Source organism: Tachysurus fulvidraco, chromosome 6 (genome assembly GCF_022655615.1).
Source record: "Tachysurus fulvidraco isolate hzauxx_2018 chromosome 6, HZAU_PFXX_2.0, whole genome shotgun sequence".
Classification (NCBI taxonomy): Eukaryota; Metazoa; Chordata; class Actinopteri; order Siluriformes; family Bagridae; genus Tachysurus; species Tachysurus fulvidraco.
Window position 1 is genome coordinate 6,276,410 of NC_062523.1, and position 27,557 is coordinate 6,303,966.

The 27,557-nt window shown below is 41.3% G+C and overlaps 1 protein-coding gene across 1 annotated transcript in view; it reads left to right on the forward strand.

Moving 5' to 3' along the window:
- ube2e3 (ubiquitin-conjugating enzyme E2E 3 (UBC4/5 homolog, yeast)) overlaps positions 1-27,557 on the forward strand; it is an 83,890-nt gene that overhangs the window by 45,464 nt on the left and 10,869 nt on the right. Inside the window, exon 4 of the mRNA XM_027162608.2 lies at positions 20,172-20,304. Coding sequence (XP_027018409.1) covers positions 20,172-20,304 — 133 coding nt within the window. The remainder of the gene's footprint in view (positions 1-20,171; positions 20,305-27,557) is intronic.

The window sequence follows — 27,557 nt, forward strand, 5'->3', positions numbered from 1 at the left end:
ATGTTTAAGAGAGACACAAAGGGATACTGTATGTTTAAGAGAGACACAAAGGGATAGTGTATATTTTTAAGAGACCCAAATTGATACTGTATAAGAATGGCAGAAATAGATACTGTATTAGATTCAAAGAGACCTAAAGGGATACTGTATATGATTAAGAGAGACACAAAGGGATACTGTATATGATTAAGAGAGACACAAAGAGATACTGTATATGTTTAAGAGAGACACAAAGGGATACTGTAAAAGAATGGCAGAAATAGATACTATATTAGATTCAAAGAGACCTAAAGGGATACTGTATATGTTTAAGAGAGACACAAAGGGATACTGTATATGTTTAAGAGAGACACAAAGGGATACTGTATATGTTTAAGAGAGACACAAAGGGATACTGTATATGATTGAGAGACACAAAGGGATACTGTATATGTTTAAGAGAAACCCAAAGGGATACTGTATATGTTTAAGAGAGACACAAAGGGATACTGTATATGATTGAGAGACACAAAGGGATACTGTATATGTTTAAGAGAAACCCAAAGGGATACTGTATATGTTTAAGAGAGACACAAACGGATACTGTATATGTTTAAGAGAGACACAAAGGGATACTGTATATGATTGAGAGACACAAAGGGATACTGTATATGTTTAAGAGAGACACAAACGGATACTGTATATGTTTAAGAGAGACACAAAGGGATACTGTATATGTTTGAGAGACACAAAGGGATACTGTATATGTTTAAGAGAGACACAAAGGGATACTGTATATGTTTAAGAGAGACACAAAGGGATACTGTATATGATTGAGAGACACAAAGGGATACTGTATATGTTTAAGAGAGACACAAAAAGATACTGTATATGTTTAAGAGAAACCCAAAGGGATACTGTATATGTTTAAGAGAGACACAAAGGGATACTGTATATGTTTAAGAGAGACACAAAGGGATACTCTATATGATTGAGAGACACAGAGATACTGTATATGTTTAAGAGAAACCCAAAGGGATACTGTTAATGATTGAGACCCAAATTGATACTGTATAAGAGTGTCAGTAATAGTTACTGTATTAGACTGAGATACCTACAGAGATTCTGCATCAGATTGAGAGAGACCCAAATAGAAACTGTATATGATTGAGAGACCCAAATGTATGCTATATAAGAGTGTCAAGTAAATGCTTTATTAGATTAAGAGAGACCTAAAGATATTAAGAGGGACACATAGATACTGTTTTAGATTATAAGGACATAAAGGGATGCTGCTTAAGATTGACTGATCTATCTGAGACAAGGAGATGTTTACAGGAGATACACAAGGAATTGAGATGGATATTGCTATTACAGAAAAATGTTATTGCTGACAGCAACCAGATAGGCCTATAAAGGGAGACAGTTTGAGAGTGAGAGAGCCATAAGGAGATACTATGGAAGCAAGAGACATAAAGAGAAAATTACAGAGGGTGTGAGTGTGTGAGTGTGTGAGTGTGTGAGTGTGTGTGAGTGAGTGAGTGAGTGAGTGAGTGAGTGAGTGAGTGTGTGTAGGAGTGAGGGAGTGAGGGAGTGAGGGAGAGTGGTGTACAGTATAAAGTGTGTGTTCAGAGGGATTTAGTTGAGTCTGCCTTTCACATTCAGGATTCGGTTACTGAGACTCCAAAGGTGACCGCCAGAATCTCTCTCTCTCTCTATAGAGAGAGAGAGAGAGAGAGAGATAGAGAGAGGGAGGGAGAGAGCGAGAGAGAGCAAGAAAGAGAGGGAGATAGAGAGAGGGAGGGAGAGAGTGAGAGGGAGAGAGAGAGGGAGAAATAGAGTGAGAGAGAGAGAGAGAGAGAGAGAGAGAGAGAGGGAGCGAGGGAGAGAGAGAGAGAGAGAGAGAGAGAGAGAGAGAGAGAGAGAGAGAGAGGAGATGAGAGATAGAGAGAGGGAGGGAGGGAGAGAGAGAGAGAGGGAGATCGGGAGGGAGGAGAGAGGGAGGGATGGAGAGAGAGAGAGGGGGAGAGAGGGATAGGAGGAGGGGAAGGAGAGAGAGGGGGAGAGATAGGGAGGGATGAGAGGGTACATTCTATGATAGAGAGATAGCTATCTCTCTCTCTCTCTCTCTCTTTCTCTCTCTCTCTCTTTCTCTCTCTCTCTTTCTTTCTCTCTTTCTTTCTCTCTCCCTCTCTGTCTCTCTCTCTCTCTCTTTCTTTCTCTCTCTTTTTCTCTTCATCACTGGATTTTCAAGTTTCCTCCCAGAAGGGTATTCAGCAGGGTCTTTGAACCCTGGGGAAAGGGTCCTAATAATTGGCCTTCAGGTTGAATTAAAGGCAGACATGTGTCTGGAGGTGCTCCAGCCCCTCTCAATGACCCCCCAAAGAGCCAGCTAGAGCCAGCCTGGGGGATTATGGGTACAATCTGTGTGTTTGTTTTGGCATTGCAAAGCAAAATGTAAGCTTCAGCAATGAGCCAAGAGCCACAGGATAAAAAGTGAAACTCTTTAAACATGGCCATCATGCAGCAGCTGTATGAGAAGAGGTGACCATCAGACTGCAACAGGCCAACAGCATGCTCTGTAAACACATCTGTGCTGACATTCAAGCTGTTATTTCCCTTTGTAAATAAACAAATGAAGCCTCAATGAAATACTTCTCACATGCATAATGGTGTGCAGAGTAAATAAATAGTCTAGTGTGTCAAGAGTGTGCTGTTCCTGAGAGCTTAATGAGGTAGATAAATATGAAATAAGCTTGACCACAGTGCCACGGAGCAGAGAGCTCGAACCGAGTGGAAGCAGATTACAGACACACATCAGCCTGAAATACCGACAATGTTGTGAACCAAAAAAATAGAAAGTTACCACAGAAGGTCATTAACTAGCAATTAATGATCACCTTTGTCGATCTAACTTGATGTCAAACTTACCACAGGAGTTCTTTGATCGCTTTCTGATATATTTCCGTAATGTGGTTTTGTGACAACGTCCACAGTTAAAAGCTAAGTACAAAGCTAATTTACATCGAATTAAATAGCTAGCTAAAGTTACCACAGGATATCACTGAAGAACTAGCTAAAGTTGCCACAGTAAGTTATTGATAGCTAGCTAAATTTTCCACATGAGGTCATTGATGAACTAGCTAGTTACGACAGAATGTCAGTAATCGCTAACTAAAGTTTCCACAGGAGTTCACTTATAGCTAATCCGAATTAACACAGGAGGTCATTAGTAGCTAAATAAAGCTACCAAAGTCATTCATAGCTAGATGAAGTTACTACAGAAGTTCATGGGTAGCTTTATCTCATTTATACAGCTGCATTCGTGAGGGTTAAGGACCATGCTCAAGAGCGTAATAACGGCAGTTTGGCAGTGCTGGGATTTGAACTCACCACCTTCCAGTCAGTAGTCCAACCTCGTAACCACTGAGCCACTGCTGCTCCATGTAGGTGTTTGTGTTCTTAACAATTTTTCACTGTTCAGCAGAAGTGATCTAGTCCCATGGAATAATCTACATTCCCCCAGTCAGCTCAGATCACTGTTACTGAACACATCCAGACCTGAATGCTTTTCTGCACAGACATAAGCTTTTTGTGAGTTTCCTCTCCAGCAGTAAAGGTTAATAAGTCTTAGCATGGCCATTAAAATGTTCACTGGAACAAAGTGGGCCGTAAGAGTGTATATTAAAGTCCAAGTGAGAACATTTGAAGTTATGGCATCCCTAACCCACTGTAAACTCTGGCTTATACAACGCAGTCTCACACATTTACCTCTGCTGCTGCACACTGAGGGCTTTCTGCCTTCTGAGAGGTCAGACCAGTTTTGCAGCTGGGATCCTGGCCAAAAATACGCCACTTACGCACTTACTCGCTCACTCTCTCACTCACACCCAGCATCTATTCTGTTATATAATGCTGGCAGGGAGTCAGACGTAATTGCTTCATAAACGTGGTTTGGATCTCAGCTTCCGCAGCTGGGGTTCAGGAACACCTGAGGGGTTTCTTCTAAATCAATCGTCCATACATACACCCTGAGACAGCTCGACATTTTTATTAGCAAGAGGTTTCAATTTGTTGCCTGTTGCAGTCTAACGTAATTGGCATCTTTTTCAAAAATAGACTCACGGCAATAACGCACAATAATCCAACTGCTTTACAATCATGAGGTTATTGTGTGTTGTGAAACTTCTGGGGCTTTTGACTCCACACTTGTCAAGCTGACCTCCTGGAAATACAGGGTGTGTAGTGTTTGATTGGATCTAGTCTGCAAAACGTATCGTGATTTATTCGGTACAGATACAGTGTTTACAATATCATAGAGAAAACTAGCATAGCATACTAGCATACTGGCCTGTACAGCTAGCATACTGGCGTGTTGTGTATCTTGTACACGGTAGTAAACGACTCGACCTTCGACTCAAATTGTGTTGTTTGTTTCAAGAAGCATTTGGTTTGTTTTTCCCACGGCTCTTGGAACTGGCGATCAGATGGTGAGAAGTGCTCACGACAGACGCTGATGCTGAGCAGTGAGAGTGATGCATGCTAGAAAACTGCTGAAATGAGGCGAGCACAGATCGGGTGATCATCCTGCTATATAAACCGAACCCACTCCAAGTGCGTCCAATCTCAAAGGTTTCTTAAACTCTTATTTTATCACTCTCTGATTCAAAATAGGTAACTTGTGACATAAAATAATATTCAAACGATGGCTCTCTTTCCATTAGAGGCTTCTCTAGTGCTGGAGTTATAGAGCGTAAGTATTCAGTGGCTGCCGGGAGATTTACACGTAACAGCGTGAGATCTGTAGCAGCATCTGGGTTTGGTCTCTAGCCAACCGTGCCTGTGAGTCTTACCAAAGAAGGTGTGACTCCTTGCTTCAGGGTCCCCGGTTTGTTCCTAAGCAGAGTTTTGCATGTTAATGCTTTGCATTAAAATTTTGCTGTTTTAAATGTGCAAGAATGGAACAAAATGATGTAGAACTAAGATGCATTCAAAAAGAATTAAACATATCAAAACATGACTAAGCAATAAAAGTGACATGTTTTCTAAGGAAACTTAGAACTCCTTAGGTTGTTCAAATGGTCTAGCCCAGGGGTCGGCAACCTTAAACACTCAAAGAGCCATTTGGACCCGTTTCCCACAGAAAAAAAAACACAGGGAGCAACAAAACCCTTTTGACATCTAAAATGAAGATAACGCTGCATATATATATATGCGTTTTTTACCTTTATGGAAAGTATAGATTAAACTGTAGTGTGTTCGTTTATGAAATCATTGAACTGCTACCGGGTAAACGAAATTTTATTTCTGCTAACAAACAAAAATATTTTGAACAGTTTGAACTAACCTTAACAAAAAAAAGACGCTGGGTTGAAGGTCACTTTCTATTAAAATGTTCAATGTCTAATCGAGTCCTCTTCGTATTCATGACATAAAAATTTTAACAAACCAAAAATGCGTCTGCTTCTGTGTGTCGGATTTCGCAAGTCTGCAGTTATGACGCATATTCTGAGCGACAAAAAATTAAACACGGTTTATTTTAATGTTACAACAGCATCATAATCTTAGAATTTCATTTTTTAAAAAACTAAGTAAAATAAACTACATTTAAATTAAATTTTTATTTTCCAAATCTACAGGGAGCCGCAGCAGAGGGATGAAAGTGCCACTTGCGGCTCAGGAGCCGCGGGTTGCCGACCCCTGATCTAGGAGAATGGATAAAAAAGAAAAAGAAATCAAATGAATCACCTTAAAGTTCATTGCCAGCCATAAAATAGAACCATTTTTCTGTAACATAAACATAAATATGGTCTATGTTTGTAGATCAGTTTAAGAATTTATAATCTTTCATCAGTATTTCTGTTTTTCCGTAGAACCCTAGTTGCAATGTATATTTATAAAAAATCGTATCTTATATCTTCAAAGTAAATGTTGATATCAAGCCCATTTCTGCTCTCAGAGACACCCCAAAATTTCTGTTCATAAGCATTTAAAATGACTGAAAAATCATCAACTGCTAAACTTTCAGTGTAAGGTTATCAACCGAGGGGAAAAACACGTCTCACACTGAACGGCAATGAGTTCTGACTCATTGTATATCAGACTTACAGCCATGAAATCATTCATTTTTCATACCGACTGAAAAGAGTTAAGTTGATTTTCTTTCTGCTGGCAGAATGAATGAATGAATGAATGAATGAATGCAGCATACTGGTAATAAAGGTTAACTATGTCAGAAATGTTCTTCCTAGAATACAATAATAATAGAGATAATTACTGTTAGTTCATTTGCTACCGTTTTGGACAACATAAAAGCTACTTAGCAGGTTTGCACTGTGTCTGGGCGAGAGTGTATAACTATAGCACAAGAGCTTCACTCTATACAGATGCTTAAAGCACTCTTTATGCTTATGACCATGGACTTTAGGCATAAACTGGACATCAAAGACAAAACTTATAGGGAAATATAGCATGTGACTTATTTTTCCACAGTGTTGTACATACAAGATGTGAATGATCTCGTCTCAGAAAGAAAGAGACGTACCTTTAACCGTTTAACTCACTGGGTGTTTGTGAACAAACCGACTCATAGACATTTGTTGTGGGATCTTCATCAAACACACTCCAGCATTGACACTTCAATCATCAGCACTCTCCATCAAACACCAACACTTCCAGTAAACTCCAACATTTCATTTAAACACTAACATTTCTATTAAACACCATCAAACACTCCCCAGCATTCTCCCTAAGGTTGTGGGTTCGAGACTCGGGCCGGCAATACCATGACTGAGGTGCAATAAATTTCATTGAACACCTTCAAACACTCTCCGTCCAACATTACATCATTACATACATTCCCATCAAACACTATTTTTCCCTCAAACACCAACACTCCCATTAAACACCAGCTTTCCCTCAAACACCAACATTTCCATTAAACACCAACATTTCCCTCAAACACCAGCTTTCCCTCAAACACCAACATTTCCATTAAACACCAGCTTACCCTCAAACACCAAAATTTCCCTCAAACACCAGCTTTCCCTCAAACACCAACATTTCCCTCAAACACCAGCTTTCCCTCAAACATCAACATTTCCATTAAACACCAGCTTTCCCTCAAACACCAACATATACCTCAAACACCAGCTTTCCCTCAAACACCAACATTTCCATTAAACACCAACATTTCCCTCAAACACCAACATTTCCCTCAAACACCAGCTTTCCCTCAAACACCAACATTTCCCTCAAACACCAGCTTTCACTCAAACACCAACATTTCCCTCAAACACCAACATTTCCCTCAAACACCAGCTTTCCCTCAAACATCAACATTTCCATTAAACACCAGCTTACCCTCAAACACCAACATTTCCCTCAAACACCAGCTTTCCCTCAAACACCAACATTTCCCTCAAACACCAGCTTTCCCTCAAACACCAACATTTCCCTCAAACACCAGCTTTCCCTCAAACATCAACATTTCCATTAAACACCAGCTTTCCCTCAAACACCAACATTTCCCTCAAACACCAGCTTACCCTCCAACACCGACATTTCCATTACTCCATTACTTATAGCGAAATATAGCAGGCGACTTGACTTGTACGTACAAGATGTGAATCTCATTTCAGATAGAGAGAGACGCACCTTTAACTATTTGGCTCACTGGGTGTTTGTGAACAACCGACTCATAGAAATAGGATGTTCTTTATCGCTCAGGAACAGGAGTCGCCACTCTGTGTTTTAGGAACGTTTCAGTTATGGTTTCCATGAATATGGCTCCTTTGCTGTTTTTCTTTCTTGAGAGTTTGACATTTGTTCTAAAGCTCCATGTGTGTGTGTGTGTGTGTGTGTGTGTGTGTGTGTGTGTGTGTGTGTGTGTGTGTGTGTGTGTGTGAGACAGAACCGGATGAGGCAGCATGGCACTTTTCTTCCAGACTTACTGACACACTATCGAAGCCTTGTCAGCCTGTCAGATAAACAAGCCGTTAAAAAGATTTCTCTTCTCTCTCGTTGTTTGTCTTCACTGAAGGACACAGATAGCCCCATTACAACAGCAGCTCAGCTCACTCTGATGCGAGTTTTTGTTGGCTGAAAGTCACGCTCGGTTTGGCATTACGAGATCTATAGCCGGCCTGCGAGCCTTCCTCTCTTCTGGTTTATTTTCATGGCTGGCTTTACGCAGTATCCAGGAAGGATTCTGATTCTGGTGTGTAAGCTGTGTGAGGAGACAGACAGCCCAAGTGCTTGTGAATCATTCTCCTGGCTCAGGGGATTAATGATAATGAACACATCTTGTCAATCGATCACTGGTGCTTTCCTCTGCACGTAATCCAATTATTTGTAGGCTACAGTCCCCCCACCCCCCCCACCCCGCAGTCGTGACTTTTGTTCTGGGTCTAATAACTATTTGTATTTAATAGCCAGTGAGATGCTTTTAATAAGTGAATCCATTCCAGTCAGTGAGCTGAGCGCTATTAAATTGGTTTATATTTTTTGTATGGACTGAACATCGCAAAATTTTACAGTATATAATGGTTTGAGTCTGATTTCCTAACTTTTTTCTTCACCGCAGCACTTTGTTAGTATCGGTAGCGTAATAACCTGCAATCATGCCACTTTATTTCATAAGGCTGTTAGTTAATAAACACACATTTTTTAAACCCTGAAGTGATTCAGAGCACCAGCGTCATCCGTCAGACAAATATCATCCATCAAACACCAACATCCTTCACCATACATCATTTATAACACCAGGCACATCAAAAACCACCAAGCACCATTAATCACCAGCACACACACATCCAAACTTCAACACCACTCATTCTACTTCAAATACCAAATATTCCACAAATCAAACAAAATCACCAAAGATAAATAGCTAGCAACATTGGTAATAAGTCTTGGTGTTTGATTATATGGGATTCCAGCAGGCAAACTAAAATACACTTAAGTATTCTTTACACCAGACTCACTCCAGCATTTCTCTTTCAATCATCAGTATTGTCCATCAAACACCAGCATTTCCATTAAACACCATTAAACTCACTCCAGCATTTCTTTTTCAATCATCAGTATTGTCCATCAAACACCAGCATTTCCATTAAACACCATTAAACACACTCCAGCATTTCTCTTTCAATCATCAGTATTGTCCATCAAACACCAGCATTTCCATTAAACACCATTAAACACACTCCAGCATTTCTCCTTCAATCATCAGTATTGTCCATCAAACACTAGCATTTCCATTAAACACCATTAAACACACTCCAGCATTTCTCTTTCAATCATCAGTATTGTCCATCAAACACCAGCATTTCCATTAAACACCATTAAACACACTCCAGCATTTCTCCTTCAATCATCAGTATTGTCCATCAAACACTAGCATTTCCATTAAACACCATTAAACACACTCCGGGATTTTCTCTTCAATCATCAGTACTGTTGATCAAACACCAGCATTTCCATTAAACACCATTAAACACACTCCAGCATTTCTTCTTCAATCATCAGTATTGTCCATCAAACACCAGCATTTCCATTAAACATAATTAAACACACTCCAGCATTTTCTCTTCAATCATCAGTATTGTCCATCAAACACCAGCATTTCCATTAAACACCATTAAACACACTCCAGCATTTCTCCTTCAATCAGTATTGTCCATCAAACACCAGCATTTCCATTAAACACCATTAAACACACTCCAGCATTTTCTCTTTCAATCATCAGTATTGTCCATCAAACACCAGCATTTCCATTAAACACCATTAAATACAGTCCAGTATTTTCTCTTCAATCATAAGTAATCTCCATTAAACACCAGTGTTTCCATTAAACACCATCATTTCCATCAACACTCCCATGAAGCACCATTAAACACACTCCAGCATTTTCTCTTCAATCATCAGTATTGTCCATCAAACACCAGCATTTCCATTAAACACCATTAAACACACTCCAGCATTTCTCCTTCAATCATCAGTATTGTCCATCAAACAATAGCATTTCCATTAAACACCATCAAACACACTCCAGCATTTCCTCTTCAATCATAAGTACTCTCCATCAAATGCCAGTATGTCCATTAAACACCATCATTTCCAGCAACCACTAACACTTCCATTAAACACCATTAAATGCAGTCCAGTATTTTCTCTTCAATCATAAGTAATCTCCATTAAACACCAGTGTTTCCATTAAACACCATCATTTCCATCAACACTCCCATGAAACACCATTAAACACACGGTATTTTTCGGTATTTTCTCTTCAGACATCATTTCTCTTTATCAAACACCAACATTTCCATCAAACACCAACATTTCCATTAAATGCCAACATTTCCACCAAACACCAACAATTGCATAAAACACCTTTAAACATAGTCCAGTATTTTCTTTTCAATCATACGTACTCTCCATCAAACACCAGTATGTCCATTAAACACCATCATTTCCAGCAAACACTAACACTTCCATTAAACACCATTAAAAGCAGTCCAGTATTTTCTCTTCAATCATCAGTACTGTCCACCAAACACCAACATTTCCATTAAACACCATCAAACATACTCCAGCATTTCCTTTTCAATCGTAAGTACTCTCCATAAAACACCAGTATGTCCATTAAACACCATTAAATGCAGTCCAGTATTTTCTCTTCAATCATAAGTACTCTCCATTAACCACCAGTGTTTCCATTAAACATCATCAACATTTTGATCAACACTCCCATGAAACACTATTAAGCACACTCCGGTATTTTCTCTTCAAACATCATTTTTCTTTATCAAACATGAACTTTCCACCAAACACCAGCATTTCCATAAAACACCATCAAACACACTCCAGCATTTCCTCTTCAATCATATGTACTCTCCATCAAACACCAGTATGTCCATTAAACACCATTAAATGCAGTCCAGTATTTTCTCTTCAGTCATAAGTAATCTCCATTAAACACCAGTATTTCCATTAAACACCATCATTTCGATCAACACTCCCATGAAACACTATTGAACACACTCCGGTATTTTCTCTTCAAACATCAGTTTTCTTTATCAAACACCATCAAACACACTCCAGCCTTTCCTCTTCACTCATAAATACTCTTCACCAAACACCAACACTTCCACCAAACACCAACATTTCCACCAAACACCAACACTTCCATAAAACACTAGTATTTTCTTTTCAGTCATCAGTACTCTCCATCAAACACCAGTATTTCTATAAAACAATATAATCTCCCCCAAACACTAGCACTTTCACAAAACACCATCAAACACTCTCCAGCATTTCCATGTACCATTCGACCTGATCAGAATGCGCTGTGATCGTTTTCTTCTCTGCTGTTTGGCTTCTGCTTAGAACCTTTGACAGCATAAACACTCCGTGTCAGTATTTGTGTGTGCAGTCTGGTGTCATGTTCCTGAGATATCGTCTGTTATCACATACTCTGAGAGCGATGCTGTAGATAACCGCATGCTTACAGCAGGATCCTAGGTGCTGACTCGGCTCAATCCTGATCCAGCAAAACACCACTCAGGGTGCATTTTTACCTCCGATGACTCGCCTCGTTTCTGGGAAGCGATCCATTAGCTGTAATTCCCAGAGCCTGAAAAAAGCTTCAATCCGGTCTTTTTTTTTTTCTTCTTTGTTTTGATCTCCTTTCTCTTTCCTTCTGTCTCTTTTTCACTCAGTTATTTTGTTGCGTGTATTCGTTGTCATTGCGAGTGGCAGATTTAAACCCACTGCTGCTAGACCAGTGACAGGGGAATGGAGGGGTGGTTCATGTAATTAAATCCAGGATCCGAATAAAGAATCGGTGAATCATTATCTGTCAACGTCGGTTATGTATTTTGTTGATACTTTAATAAATTACAGTACATCATGGGACACAATTTTTGAATCTACCTCAATTGCAGTGAACTTTATTTTTTTAATAGAAATGCAAAAGTTCTAAGTTCATTTTTAATAGAAATGCAAAACACACACAGACACACATGCACACACTTTTTACACACATTATATAAAGCATTTATGAAGTAATTGTCAGGTTTGTGATTGCATCATGATTTGGCTGAAATTCATCTGGCCTGAAGTTCAATCTGATGTGTATAAACGGATAAATACATGTTTTGGGGTTTTTTTGGCTAGGTGACCTTTACTTTTTGGAGGTTTTACTATATGGCTCGGAATGGAGTTGTTGGGAAATTGTGACATTTATTGGTGGAAGGAAAAACGTAGTATTCTTGTACTCATGAATAACTTTTACCGAGAGAATCGCTGTTGAACTCCGCTCAGACTTCATATTCATCATACATCATATTAGGTTCAAATTACGATCTCAGCATTTGGTGCCAGCGAGAAGTTTAGAAACCTCTAAACGTTTCTTCTGAGATTTTCTGGAGAAAGAGCTTCCACTGTTCAGCCGTCTAGTTCCGCTGAAGATTTTCTCACTACGGGGGGGCACGGTGGCTTAGTGATTGGCACTTTTGTCTCACACCTCCAGGGTTGAGGGTTCGATTCCCGCCTCCGCCTTGTGTGTGTGGAGTTTGCATGTTCTCCTCGTGCCTCGGGGGTTTCCTCCGGGTACTCCGGTTTCCTCCCGCGGGCCAAAGACGTGCATGGTAGGTTGATTGGCATCTCTGGAAAATTGTCCATAATGTGTGAGTGAATGAGAGTGTGTGTGCCCTGTGATGGGTTGGAACTCCGCCCAGGGTGTATCCTGCCTTGATGCCCGATGACACCTGAGATAGGCACAGGCTCCCACAGGGGTTTTCAGTCGAGGAATGTGGATGCTTTCTGAAATGCTTAAACTAGCTCACCTGGATAGCTCAAATTGTTTATTCAGATGTTTAATTTGAGCATTTATACACATTTGTAGAAAGTAAATTATTTATACTCTCTGGTGTGGATGAGGATAGGTTCCATCTCAAGGTTTCTTCTTCTTATCGTCTCAGGGAGTTTTTGCTTGCCACCGTTGCCTCTGGTTTACTTATTACTGATAAACCTGCATTCCAAATGTGATCTTTGTCATTTTTATGGTGCATTTTTATATCCCTGTAAAGCTGCTTTGCGACAACGTCCATTGATAAAAGCGCTTATAGAAGTAAAACGGATCTGAATCGAATATATATTGAAGCTCCAGACGTGTAGCTTCATTGATTGGCTGATTGGAGAATTGCATGAATGGGCAGGAGTACAGGTGTTCCTAATATAATGGCCAATATGAAAGTGACGTGACATACGGCTAAGTACGGTGACCCATACTCAGAATTTGTTCTCTGCTTTTAACCCATCCAAAGTGCACATACACAGCATGGCCGGCCCGAGCCTCGAACTCACAACCTTAGGGTTAGGAGTCAGACTCTCTAACCATTAGGCCACGACTTCCCCCGTCGTGTTAGACTATGTTTTTGCGCCATTTTTTTCTTCTTCTTTTGTTTTGGTAGGCATGTTTGATGTTTAGATGTCTGCTTGATTTAGAATCATCTACAAGTAATTCTACATTTACATTCTATATTAGTTCTGAGGGTTGTTTGAGAAACGTCTTCATCAGTGAAGCAAACCAATAGTAATAGCGACATACTTTAGAACACTGCCTCTGTATTACTGGATTTAAGATGCGTGAATGAAAGTTGGAGTAAGAGCCGTTAGGACGATTGATAACGTGTCTCGCTACTCTGACTCGTCTCCGCTGAGAAGAGCCGCATATGCTGCTAATGTTCTCGGCCTGTTGTGGAGAAGCGTGCGGGTTTTTTCTGCAGTCTGAATACAGTACGATTCTGAACGAGATCTTAAATATAACTGTGGTTATTATAGGTTGTGTTGATGTGTAGTTACAGTTTAAACCCAGGCTCTGACCCGACCAGTGACTATTTTTTGGTTTTCAGTGGTTAAAATCAGGTCGAGTCAGATATTTTAGGAGGAAGTGCAATCATCCCAAAGCTGTTTTTCCTTTTTTCTGTCCGCATTTTTTTATGTCTCTTTGTATCAGTACATGCTCTTTCTCCAAATTCTGGTAGTTGGGTTTTATCCCCCCCCCCCGTCCTGTCTCATGTCTGTTCGTTCACGATCATTTAAGAAGGCGCCTGCTGTGCCCACCGTCAGACTGCATGCAGCGTGCAACCAGGAGAATGCCAGTGGTTCTGATTGAACACAGTCATCTTCTTCTCTCATCATATTCCTTGTGATATATTCGAGCAGTGCATTGAGTCGCTAAAGGTTGTGGATGCCACTGGCAAGAATTTTTGTACATATACTGTGTATACTGGGTCCAAAAGGTACATCTGAGTGCAGAACATAGACCTAGGCTTTGCCAAATTATGTCAAACTCTAAGTGAGGAAATGATGGCATTTATTGGTTGTGGATTTAAATGTTCAATTTAATTCAATTCAAGTTTATTTGTATAGCACTTTTTACAATAGACGTCGTCTCAAAGCAGCTTTACAGAACATAAACATAGAGCAGAAGGTAAACATAAGGAATAATAAAAGAAATAATGAATAATAAAAGAAAAAGAATTAACAGAATAAAAAATTCTAGATTATTAGATATATATATAGTTCACAATCTGTATGTATTTATCTCCCTATGAGCAAGTCTGAGGTGACTCAGGCAGCAGTGGCAAGGAAAAACTCCCTTAATTTGGAAAGGAAGAAACCTTGAGAGGAACCGGACTCAAGGGGGAACCCATCCTCATATGGGTGACACTGGGGGTGTGATTGTAATATACAGTCAGATAAATGTTGTATTGGTGTAAGGATCATGGACTTCAGATCTCCTTAGTATCACAGAGTCTAACTGGAGATGTCTCGGGATTCTTAGAGTCGGCCTCGGCTCAGTGGACGTCCAAAGGCTTCGTCCCACAGAGGACGTTGGGAGCTGGTATAATGTCTGGATGCCTCGGGATGGGTACAAAGAGAGAAGCAGTGGAAAGGGATTAACATATCTGCTGTTCATAAAAATGTGCATAAAAAAGGTCTGATGTACTGGTGCATGATACTATAGGATGTATTATGTGTACGCCTGACTAAAGAGATGAGTTTTTAATCTACATTTAAACTGGGAAAGTGTGTCTGAGCCCCGAACACTATCAGGAAGACTATTCCAAAGTTTGGGAGCTAAATAAGAAAACGCCCTAGCACCTTTAGTAGACTTAGATATTCTGGGAACTAGCAGAAGTCCTGAGTTTTGTGATCTCAGAGAGCGTGAAGGATTGTAACGTGTTAGAAGACTAGTTAGATACATGGGAGCTAAACCATTAAGAGCTTTGTACGTAAGTAGCAGCAGTTTGTAATCAATTCTAAACTTAACATGTAGCCAGTGTAGAGATGATAATTAGGGTTATATGGTCATACTTTCTTGTCCTAGTGAGAACTCTGGCAGCTGCATTTTGGACTAACTGTAACCTATTTATTAAAGATGCAGGACAACCACCTAGTAATGCATTACAATAGTCCAGTCTAGAGGTCATGAACGCATGAACTAGCTTCTCAGCATCAGATACAGACAGGATGTTTCTCAGCTTGGCAATATTTCTAAGGTGGAAGAAGGCTGTTTTGGTAGTATGGGCGATATGATTTTTAAAAGACAAGTTACTGTCTAGTATAACACCGAGGTCTTTCACTGTCGAGCTACTAGTAACATTACATCCCTCTTAATGGAAGTTGTGAGAGTTTCTGTGCACTGGTTTTTGGACCTATGAGTAGTATTTCTGTCTTATCGGAGTTTAACAACAGAAAATTGCAGTTCATCCAGTCTTTTATCTCTCTAAGGCATTGAGATAATGTGGACAATGTGGCTATTTCATCTGGTTTTGATGAGATATATAACTGTGTCGTCAGCATAACAATGGAAACTAATCCCATGTCTTCTAATAATGTTCCCTAATGGAAGCATGTATATCGAGAAAAGAAGAGGTCCTAGAACTGATCCTTGAGGGACCCCATAATTAACTGGTAATAAACTGGAGCATTCACCATTTAATTCTACAAAACGGTATCGGTCTGACAGGTAGGATCTTAACCAGCTTAAAGCCTGACCATGAATACCTGTGTAATTTTGTAAGCGATCTAGAAGAATGTTGTGGTCTATAGTGTCGAATGCAGCACTAAGGTCAAGTAGAACTAATAAGGACATACAGTCTTGGTCCGAAGCTAAGAACAAGTCGTTTGTAACTTTAACAAGTGCTGTTCCTGTGCTGTGGTGGGGCCTGAAACCTGACTGAAACTCTTCAAGGATGTTGCTCTCCTGTAAGAAGGAGCTCAGTTGAACAGACACAACCTTTTCAAGTATTTTAGACATAAACGGAAGGTGTGAGATAGGTCTGTAATTTGATAGTTCATTAGGGTCTAAGTTAGGTTTTTTGATGAGTGGCCTAATGACTGCCAACTTGAAAGACTTCGGGACGTAACCTAAAGATAACGAGGAGTTAATGATATTAAGAAGAGGCTCACCAGCTTTATGTAACACTTCTTTCAGTAGTTTAGTTGGGATGGGGTCCAGTGAACATGTTGATTTAGCTGTAGTAATGTTTATCTAACTCTTCCTGTCCTGTACTTATAAAGCTCTGTAAAGCCTTAGGTGAGATTGGGTCACTGGTTGCTCTCATATGTTGAGTGTCACCTATTTTATTCCTGATACTTTCGATTTTATCAGTGAAGAATCTCATAAAGTCCTCACTACTGAAATGTGATGGAATAGTGTGTTCAGATTTCTGATTTTTTGTTAAACTAGCCACTGTGCTAAATAAAAACCTGGGATTGTTCTGGTTATTTTCTATGTGTTTGCTCAGGTGCTCAGCCCTAGCAGCTTTTAGAGCCTGTCTGTAGCTGGACATACTGTCCTTATACACAATTATAAAAAACCTCTAATTTAGTTTTTCTCCATTTCCGTTTGAGGTTACGGGTTTCTCTCTTGAGGGTGTGAGTATGACTATTATACCATGGTGCAAGTGTTTTATCTCTAACCTTCTGTAATCTGACTGGGGCAACAGTGTCTAATGTGCTAGTGAATATAGCGTCTATGCTGTTAGTCATTACATCTAGGTCGTTTGTGGTTCTTAAATGTCAGTTTTAAAATGTAAAATCTGACAGAAAAATTCTTCGACCCAGTGACATTGCTTGCTTGAAAAAACTCCTTAGTCTATTGGTCTGTAGACTGTGCATGGATAAGGATTTATAATTATTCGTTTGTTTGTTTGTTTGTTTGTTGCAACAGGTGGTTAGAGGCATCGTGTGAGGAAATTCAGTTCTCCATAGCGAATATTAGAACAACAGTTTTTTGCTATATATATTTAAAAAAACTGAGTTTCCAGAACTGATCTAAATTTCTCTTGGGCTTGTATCTCAACCAGAAAGAATCTTCTAGCATTATAAAAGTGACAAGGGAGAAAATTTCATTTGAAACATTTCGACAGCCGTCGTCCGTTTAAAAACTGATCGAATTAGACTTGCAGCATGTCTGTTCTCTACAGCACCTTCTATCCGTCTATCCAGCCACGGGATCAAAGCGTGACATCCACTGTGAGGAAATCACATTTAACTAGCTAGATTTTTGACATCTTGAGGAGGACTGTTTTTATCATCATGATCGTTAATTTAGCTTTTTAGCCAACTCTCTTTTGCCCCTTTTCCACCGAGGCAGTTTGAGTGCTGGTTCGGAGCCTAATTTAAAAGCAGTTCTTTCTTTTTCGACACCCAAATCACCGGCTCTGAACCAGGAAAAGTGGTTCTTAAGTAGCACCAAAACGTTGCTGGTCTAGACTTAAGAACCACTTGAGTCATTGGCTGGGGGCGGGGTTACTATGACCAACAAGACATTAGAGAACTTTTTAGCGCCATTTTTTAATCAGTTTAAATCAGGATTCGGCACGTTTGGATGCCGATGTAGGTTCGCAAAGCCATGAGCGTTAACTGTAAAGCAACATCCACCATTGTTGATGTTGTGTTTGCCGCTGCTGCGCTAACGTTGCTGTATAACGTTGTATACAGTGACGTCAGACTCGGCCCTGTGATGGCTCTCGAGCCCATGGAAAGGCAAACCGGTTCTTAGAAGGCTCGGCAGTGGAACCATCTTCGAACCAGCACCTGGTTCTTTCTGGTGGAAAGGGGGTATTTGAGAGGCTAGGCATGGTTATAAAAGTAATAAATATATTTATATAATGTTTATAGAATATAGGTCCAGAATTGTTGCCTCTGACCAGGATAAAGGTGACAGCTATCGTGGACATGGATGTGTGTGTATGTGTGTGTTTGTTTGTGTGTGTGGTAGTGGAATATTGGGTGTATTAGTGTATTAGGCATAGCAGCATTTCCTTGGTAGTAGCACAAGTCAGATTTCTATGGCACACCATATGAAGGTTTGTAGATACTTGACCATCACACCCATATATGGTTCTTCCCCGAGCTGTTCCCACGATGTTAGAAGCACATACTTGTCTAGAATATCTTTGTATGCAGTAGTTTTACAATTTCCTTTCACTGGAAATAAAGAGTCTAAATCTGTTCCACCATTTCTCTGTGCACAAAGCAAGCTCCATGATAACATGCTTTGGCAGTGGAGTGGAAGAACTCTGAGTGTCCTACACAGAGCCCTGACTGAACCCCAGAGCTAACCTCCTCACCGATCTAACATCTTACTAATGCTCTACTAGCTGAATAAACACAGACCGCCACAGTCATGCTCTAACATCTAGTAGAAAGCCTTGACAGAAGAGATAGTGGAGTTGGTTGTAACAGCAACATCTGACATGTTTAACAAGTGCATATGGTGTCCACAAACATTAGGCCTTTCATACCCCTTTTCCACCAAAAAGAACCGAGTGCTGGTTCAGAGGTAGTGCTGGTGCTGGTTCAAAGTTGGTTCCACTGGCGAACCTTCTAAGAACCGGTTTGCCTTTCCATCGGTTACAGAGTCGTCACAGAGCCGAGTCTGACGTCACTGTATACGGGTCACGTAACACAGCAACGTTAGCGCAGCAGCGGCAAACACAAACACAACAATGGCGGCTGTTGCTTTACTGTTAATGCTCATGGCTTTGTGAACCTACAGTACATTGGCATCCAAACGTGGCGAATCCAACGTGTACGTGCAGCTCCATGTAATCTGTATAAACGGAGGTTGTAATCGAGAAAGTACATAACGTTATTTTATCATTAACACAGAAAAAATTTAGCCTTAGCATGTAGCTACCTACTATCATGTGTGCCGATAATTGATCATATTGCGGTAAAGTAAAAATGTATTAAACATTAGTATACTTAAGGTACATTATCAAATGCGCTAACAGTAGCCCCGCCCCCAGCCCCTGACACAAGCAGTTCTTAAGTCTAGACCAGCAACGTTTTGGTGCTACTTAACAACTACTTTTCCTGGTTCAGAGCCGGTGCTTTGGGTGTCGAAAAAGAAAGAACTGGTTCTAAATTAAGCTCCGAACCTGCACTCAAACTGCCTCGTTGGAAAAGGGACAATAGTGTAGAATATCCAGTTGCCTTTGAACCTTTATTTGAGAATGCAGATGAGAGATGGTTATGGAAGCAGAGAGCTTTTAAACAACAAGAACAACAACAAAACTCGAAGCTCAATTTTCTACATGTCAGGTTTCCGGTGAAGGCCTGGACATGGGAGAAGAGCTCATTCTTCTTTTAGTATCCACCAGGAGCCACACAGATGTATCTTGAACCAGCTACAGTATTAACAAGATGGTTTGACAGGTCGCCATATTGAAGGAGTTAAGAATAGACAACACAGGCAAAAAATAGACGTATGAATGATAGTTTCCTGGCCTTTAAATGACAAGTCTTATTAAAGCCAGGAAAACCTGTAAATAACATTTTTATGGGCATGATTATTTACTTGTCAGATTTCAAGCCTGAAGTGAAAGAAGAATAAGAAGAAAGAGAGCTTGTATTAGAGTTAGAACAATCAGCAAAATGCACACAAATCTGTTCTATAAAATTGTACCGAGAATCTTATCAGTTTGTGCCTGGAGCTTGGATAGAGATTGAGAGGTCTGGCAAAAAGAGAAAGATCTTGGCTGGAAGGTGGAAAGTTTAGGGGGGAAATTTCTTCGTGTCAATTTTTGTATATATTTTCTAAAACGGTTCTTCTTGTTGGAGCAAATTGATTGTGAATAATCCTCGTGTGTGTGTGTGTGCTGTTGCAGTGCGGGACCTAAAGGAGATAACATCTACGAGTGGAGGTCTACCATCCTGGGTCCTCCTGGCTCCGTTTACGAGGGCGGCGTGTTTTTCCTGGACATCACCTTCTCCTCAGACTACCCCTTCAAGCCTCCTAAGGTAAATATTTCATGTGGGAATCTGCTCTTTGTCATGGCTTTAGGGAGAGGTAGTACCGAAAAGGCTGCACTTTGCTGGCTGGATCTTGCCGCCTTTACCATTTGCTTGAGAGAAGGTCGGTCGTTCTATGAAGTTTGAACATTCACCGATGTTCAGTTTGACAGACTGCAACCCCAAAAGATTTGGTCAGCAAAAAAAGTCTGCATCTGAAGTTGAAAAGTTTTTCCAGTGCTACATTTCGGCGCAGGAGCTGAAATCAGCCTTCCAGTGGAAACACTACTAAGATCCCTTTGTGAAGAAATTTGAACTAAAGCTCTGAAAAGGCTACTGCAGTGAAAGCGTGAAAAGGCACCTGTAGTCTGAAAATGCCTAAAGTTCCTGTAGTGGAAGCATGCCTGATATTCTTGGTATCTGAAGAGTCTTTTGTGGTGGAAACATGCCTCAAGTTCCCAAAGTATCCAAAACGCCTCCTGTGGTGGAAACATGCCTCGAGTTCCCTAAGTATCCAAAACGCCTCCCGTGGTGGAAACATGCCTCAAGTTCCCGTCAAACTCCTTTGGTGGACATTTGTACGGAATTCTTTTGGTGAAAATGTGCATGAAGCTTCAAGGTTCCTGCCTCGGAAACATGTCTAAGGTGCCTTTGTTGTAAACATGATTCTAATGCCTTAGTACCTGAATTACAGTAGGTCCCTGGAGTGGAACCAGGCTTTACCTGCCTTTCGAGGTTCCTTTGCCGTCTGAATAGATTCCATTGGTGGAAACATACCTGAAGTTCATGAGCTCATAAAAGTCTCCTGTGCAAACGTGCCGTAGGTCCCCGATTACTCGAAGTGTCTCTTGTGGTGGAAACATGCTTAAAGTTCCTGATAAACAGAACAGAATATCTTTGTTCTCCACTCTAATCATCATTTCTGAAAGCATTTTCTGTCACTTTCGTTTCTCTTATTTGGTCTTGGTTGGTTTGTTGTCCACTACCACATACGTATCCTGTAGATTGGGGGCAGATAAAGGGCTGATGGGTATACGGGCAGAAATGCAAGGAAAAACACAGTTTTTTTTCTTTTTTAATCCCTGAAACTCTCTGGCTCGTTCTCCCAAAGCTCAGCACAAAGAGGCTCCTGGGAGCCCAGGGACTGAGGGGTTGGGGCTGTTTAGAGAAGCTCAGAAGCAGCTGAGAAGTTTTTTCATCCTGCCTCTTTGATTCACTGTGTTCCTCTCTCTTTCTTTGTATTCCTCTTCATTTCTTTCTGTCTTGTTCTCTCACTGTTCCTTTCTGTCTCTCACTCTACTGTTTCTCTTCCTCTTTTCTTTGTTTCTTTTCAAAATGGAGTAGATTTTGCTGATCACTTCACTACTGACCCCAAACCCCCCTCTCTCTCTCTCTCTCTCTCTCTCTCTCTCTCTCTCTCTCTCTCTTTTACACACACACACACACACACACACACACACACACTTTTTGTCACACACACAAACACACACACTCAGACACACACACACACACTGTTTCTCTCTCTGTGTCTTTCACACACTCTTTGTCTCTCTCTGTGTCTCTCTCTCTCTGTATCGCTCTCTCTCTGTCTTTCTCACACACACACACACACACACACACACACACACACACACACACTTTTTGTCACACACATACACAAATACACACACTTAGACACACACACACACTGTCTGTTTCTCTCTCTTTGTGTCTTTCACACACACTCTTTGTTTCTCTCTTTGTCTCTCTCTCTCTCTTTCTCTCTCTCTCTCTCTCTCTCTCTCTCTCTCTCTCTCTCTCTCTCTCTCTTTGTGTCTCTCTCTCTCCGTTTCTCTCAAACATACACATACACACACGCACTCTCTCACTCTCTCTTTGTCACACACACACACACACACACACACACACACACACACACACACACACACACAAACACACTGTTTCTCTCTCTCTCTCTGTCTGTGTGTGTGTGTGTGTCTCTCTCTGTCTCTCTGTCGTCGTCGTCCCCACACACACACTCTCACATACTGTCTCTCCCTCTTTAGTTTTTTCTCTTCTCTACATCTCTACCATCCTCTTATGCCATAGTAATGCTTTGTGTAAGACAGATTACAGTGTCCTGTAGTGTCAGGAGATTTTGGACCGCTCCAGATTACAACTGATCTAGGGTTAGTGTCTGACTCATCATGTATTACTGGGTAAGAGCAGAAGCTTTTACATCTGTCTAACCTGCCATAGCACTGTGGTCAAATGGCTGGCAATTAATTATGAGGCTACAAGAAAATCTGGAGTTCTTTCTTGCACTGGTTATCTACAGCCCTGTTGAGTCACAAGCTGTCGATCACATTAAAAAGCTGCAAAACTAGACGAGCAGGTAAGGATATGACTGCTTATAGCTGCTTTAACGTAACCGATAACGGAAACTCTCTTGTTTTATAGACGTTCCAGAAGATTAAACATAGCAGTAAACAGATTAAACTAACTTATTGTTCTTTAATGAATACACAATTGTAATTGCATCGGAGGAGAAGGAACAAAACACTACGCAGTGCGCCGTTATTGGAAAATATCGGAAAATCAGCTTCGGGGTTGTAACAGTAACTCAGTTTTATTCCTTACATAAAATCAGAGCTTATATAACTCCGAGTAGAACAGCTAGGCTCTAATAATAAAGGTGTTAGAACGAGACACACCAAAGCGGTTTGGAGTTTTATCCAGCTTTCCATGCCAGAGTAGCAGTAAGGGGTTTTGTTTTGTTTTGTTTTGTAGAAATAGATGTGCTTGTGTGTGTGTGTTGTTTTTTTTTTAATAGTAATGCAAGATTGTTTAATTCTTAATTAGCAAAAGGATTTTTTTTAATGTAATACGGAGGAGCTACAGCAGATGGAGAAGGCAGGAGACAGAGAGAAAGCGATCGGGCGAAGGCAGGCAGAAGGTACAGCTGCCGGGTCGTAAACAGAAGGTGGTGGTAGCGATCACGTGTGGATTAAAGGTGGGGTCTCCGGTTTTTGAGAAATGCTTCAGAAAACTGAGTCGGGCCGAAAAATCTAAACAAACGTGTAGCCAATGAGCAGAAAGGGGCGGGGCTTGTCAATATGGGCGGAGAGAATGTTCAGAGTGCATGTGTGACATTAGCAGAAAGCGGTTTTAACATTGAAATGGAGGATAAAAATAAAGAAAGAAAGTGAAGAAAGACTTACGATAAGGCAAGAAGTAGGACGTGTTAATATAGGATCAGCTTTCCAGCGCTGGAGAGAACTGAAGGAGCAGGAAGGAGCAATAACTCCTGAGCTAAACGCTGTTACTACACAAATAACACCTCTTTTCTATTGTAGTAATGTAGAGAGGCAGCTACAACCGTGTTTTGTGTAGTAACAGCGTTTAGCTCAGGAGTTATTGACTCGGGAAACTCCAATCTGTGAATATGTGGCTGACTTTACTTAAGACGCCGAGGCACTTTTTTCCTTCTCGATAGGTGAGTAACGTTGGTTTTGCTTTGTTACACAGAACTAATATATGCCTTTGTCCTTTACATGATTATGCTTGTGTGTCATTTTTGCTTGTTTGTTTATCTGCAATCGTATTGTTCTTCACTTCAGCTATGATAAAGACACATTTCTTACCATTAGTTGCCTGGGTTACATATGTGTGTGTGGGCGGAGCTATCAATACAGGGGTGGGACCCATTTGGGTTAGGGGCGTGTTTGTTTTGGTGATTTGAAATGTCGACATTGGCTTTCAAAAATCGGAAACCCTGCCTTTAACTTCTCATTGCGTCTCTGTGCCTAACATGTGCATCTGCACTGTTTAGTCCCATTAACTTCACCCATGCAGGTTGGTGATAGTGGGTTACAAATATATGTGCAACACAGAAACCATTTCTTCTTGGTGTATAGACCTCAGTGCAGTAAAAAAAAAGCCTTAAATCTGCTCGGTCAGACGATTCAGTTCCAGCTGTTTACTCAGTCTGATATGTTGTTGTTGCTGTAGTAACATCTCATTCACATGGACTTCTCTGGAGGACACATCACACAATCTAATCTGAAGTCTAATAAGAAACAAAGAGGTTTTATTTCATCTTTAATATGGAGACGTTTTTTGGTTCTGGGAAGTTTGTGTAACATTTATGGAAGAAGGCTCGGTTGTCAGCCCTGTGGAGCGGAGAGAAGAGGAGATGGTGGTGAGGGAAACAACTGTTTATAGCTGCTATAAGGGAAGTAGTAGCAGGAACTAACCATAACCGTACCTCCAGGTACTCCGCTTTCCTGCCCAGTCCAAAGAAATGCATTGTGGGCTGAGTGGCGTCTCTAAGCTGTCTGTAGTGTGAGAGTGTGTTGCCCTGTGACGAGTTTGTATCCTGTCCAGAATGACCTCCGCCTTGTGCCCCGAGTCCCCTGGGGTAGACTTCAGGTTCCCCACAGCCTGTGTCAGATAAACGCTACAGAAAATAGATTATTATGTGTGTGTTCAGTTTCTTAACAGCTGCCCTCAGGCTTCGGTTCTAAATATGTTTGGAGTTGAAACTCGGTTTCATTTGAAGTGCTTTTCTAAGTAAAGGGAAGTGTGTGGAAATTTTTATTTAAGGTCAAGACGAGTCAAGAAGCTTTTGTTGTCCTTTCAACCATATATAGCTGATGCGGTACATGGTGAAATGAGACAGCGTTTGTCCAGCATCGTGATGCTACATAGAACAAAGACAGTGCTACATAGCACAAAGACAGAGCTAAAGACTTAATGTAAGTCCTAGCCACACAAAGTGTATCTGTGCAGCCTGGTGCAAACTGTAGAACAAGACAAATAATACGAAACACTAAGGGACAATACACAAAGGAGAACACACTGAACATGAGCCTAATTTTAGCATAGCATGCTTATTCTGAATGTTTGTATTCTTCTTTTCTTTGTCAGAGTGTTGCTTCAGTGCTACAGTACCGCTTTGTGGTGTTTATGCCCGTTGGCTATTTGGGTACATTCATAGCCATGTCATGTGAGTGGAGACTGTGTGTGTGTGTGTGTGTGTGTGTGTGTGTGTGTGTGTGTGTGTGTGTGTGTGTGTGTGTGTGTGTGTGTGTGTGTGTGTGTGAGAGTGAGAGTGTGTGTGTGAGAGTGAGAGTGTGTGTGTGTGTGTGTGTGTGTGTGTGTGAGAGTGAGAGTGTGTGTGTGAGAGTGTGTGTGTGAGAGTGTGTGTGTGAGAGTGTGTGAGAGTGTGTGAGAGTGTGTGAGAGTGTGTGAGAGTGTGTGAGAGTGTGTGAGAGTGTGTGAGTGTGTGTGTGTGTGTGTGTGTGTGTGTGTGTGTGTGTGTGTGTGTGAGTGTGTGTGTGGGGTGGGTGTGGGTGTGGTGTGGTGAGAGAGTGAGTGTGGCGTGGTGGTGTGGTTGGTGTGGTGTGAGGTGTGGTGGTGGGTGGAGTTGTGTGTGTGTGGTGTGGTGTGGGGTTTGGGTGTTGTGTGTGTGGTGGGTGTGGTGAGTGTGTGTGGTGTGTGTGTGTGGGTGTGTGTGTGTGAGTGTGTGTGTGTGAGTGTGGGTGTGGGAGAGTGTGGTGTGTGAGTGTGTGGTGTGTGTGTGGTGTGTGTGCGTGTGTGTGTGTTTGTGTGTGTGTGTGTGTGTGTGTGTGTGTGTGTGTGTGTGTGTGTGAGTGTGTGAGTGTGTGTGTGAGTGTGTGTGTGTGTGTGTGAGTGTGTGTGTGTGTGTGTGAGAGTGTGTGTGTGTGTGTGAGTGTGTGTGTGAGAGTGTGTGTGTGTGTGAGTGTGTGTGTGTGTGTGTGTGTGTGTGTGTGTGTGTGAGTGTGTGTGTGTGTGTGTGTGTGTGAGTGTGTGTGTGTGTGTGTGTGTGTGTGTGTGTGTGTGTGTGTGAGTGTCAGTGTGTGTGTGTCAGTGTGAGAGTGTGTGAGTGTGTGTGTGTGAGTGTGAGAGGGTTTTTAAGTGCCAGTTTGGGCATGTGGGTTTGTTTATGTAAGTGTAAATGAGTATGTGCTGATGGGCCCCACAGATACCAAACCCAAACCTGTGTCATTACCAGCACTAGCAGGTTTGCTGCACCTGCACACAAGCTGTTAAACCCGTCTTATTTTTATCCAGATCTAGATTAAAACCTCTGTGCTGTTGTTATACATATCACTTAATAAGCACTAAATGTTTTATCGCACACGGCTGTACACCTTGTTGATCAGTTCTTTTTTTAAACGAGTACACACTTCAGTTTTTAATTTGTTCACGCTCACCGACGTGGCGAGGGTTAACGATGATGGAAATAGGATAAGGTTAAGCTGCTTATATTTCATTAGATAAACACACCTCACATTTTAACTTTGTTAATGAGGCCGTCACCTTCGGCTGTGCAGCGAATGCTACGCTAGATGATTTGTAGCCACAGTATAACCATGACAGTGCATGGAATTTGTGGATTTACATTATTTGGCAGACGTCCTTACACAGAGCGTAATTGAGAGAAAAGGGGCTCAGAGGCCCAGCAGTGGGTGGTCCAGGGATTTGAACTCATGACCTTCAGTTTAGGCTTCAGCTGCAGTGGTGGCTCAAGTGGTGAAGGCTCTGGATTGTTGATTATTGGATCAGGGTTCAAGCTGTTGTCCTGTTGTGGGCATGTGGTAGCCTAGTGGTTAAGGTGTTCGGAAGGTTGTGAGTTCGATCCCAGGTCCACCGATCTGCGACTGTTGGGCCCCTGAGCAAGGCCCTTAAACCTCAATTGCTCAGCTGTATAAAAATGAGATAATGTAAGTCGCCCTGGAAAAGGTTGTCTGCCAAATGCTGTAAACGTAAGCCCCAGCACTGCCAAGCTGCCACTGTTGGGCCCTTGAGAAAGGCCCCTTAACCCTCAATGCTCTAGTGGTGCTGTATAATATCTGACCCTGTGCTCTGACCCCAACCTCCAAAGTTGGGATATGTGAAGTAAGAATTTCACTGTGCTGTAATGTATATGTGATAATGGACATCAGTGTTTGTTGGTATTTGACGGTGGACATCAGTGCTTGTTGGTATTTGACGGTGGACATCAGTGTTTGTTGGTATTTGACGGTGGACATCAGTGTTTGTTGGTATTTGACGGTGGACATCAGTGTTTGTTGGTATATGACGGTGGACATCAGTGTTTGTTGGTATTTGACGGTGGACATCAGTGTTTGTTGGTATTTGATGGTGGACATCAGTGTTTGTTGGTATTTGATGGTGGACATCAGTGTTTGTTGGTATTTGATGGTGGACATCAGTGTTTGTTGGTATATGATGATGGACATCAGTGCTTGTTGGTA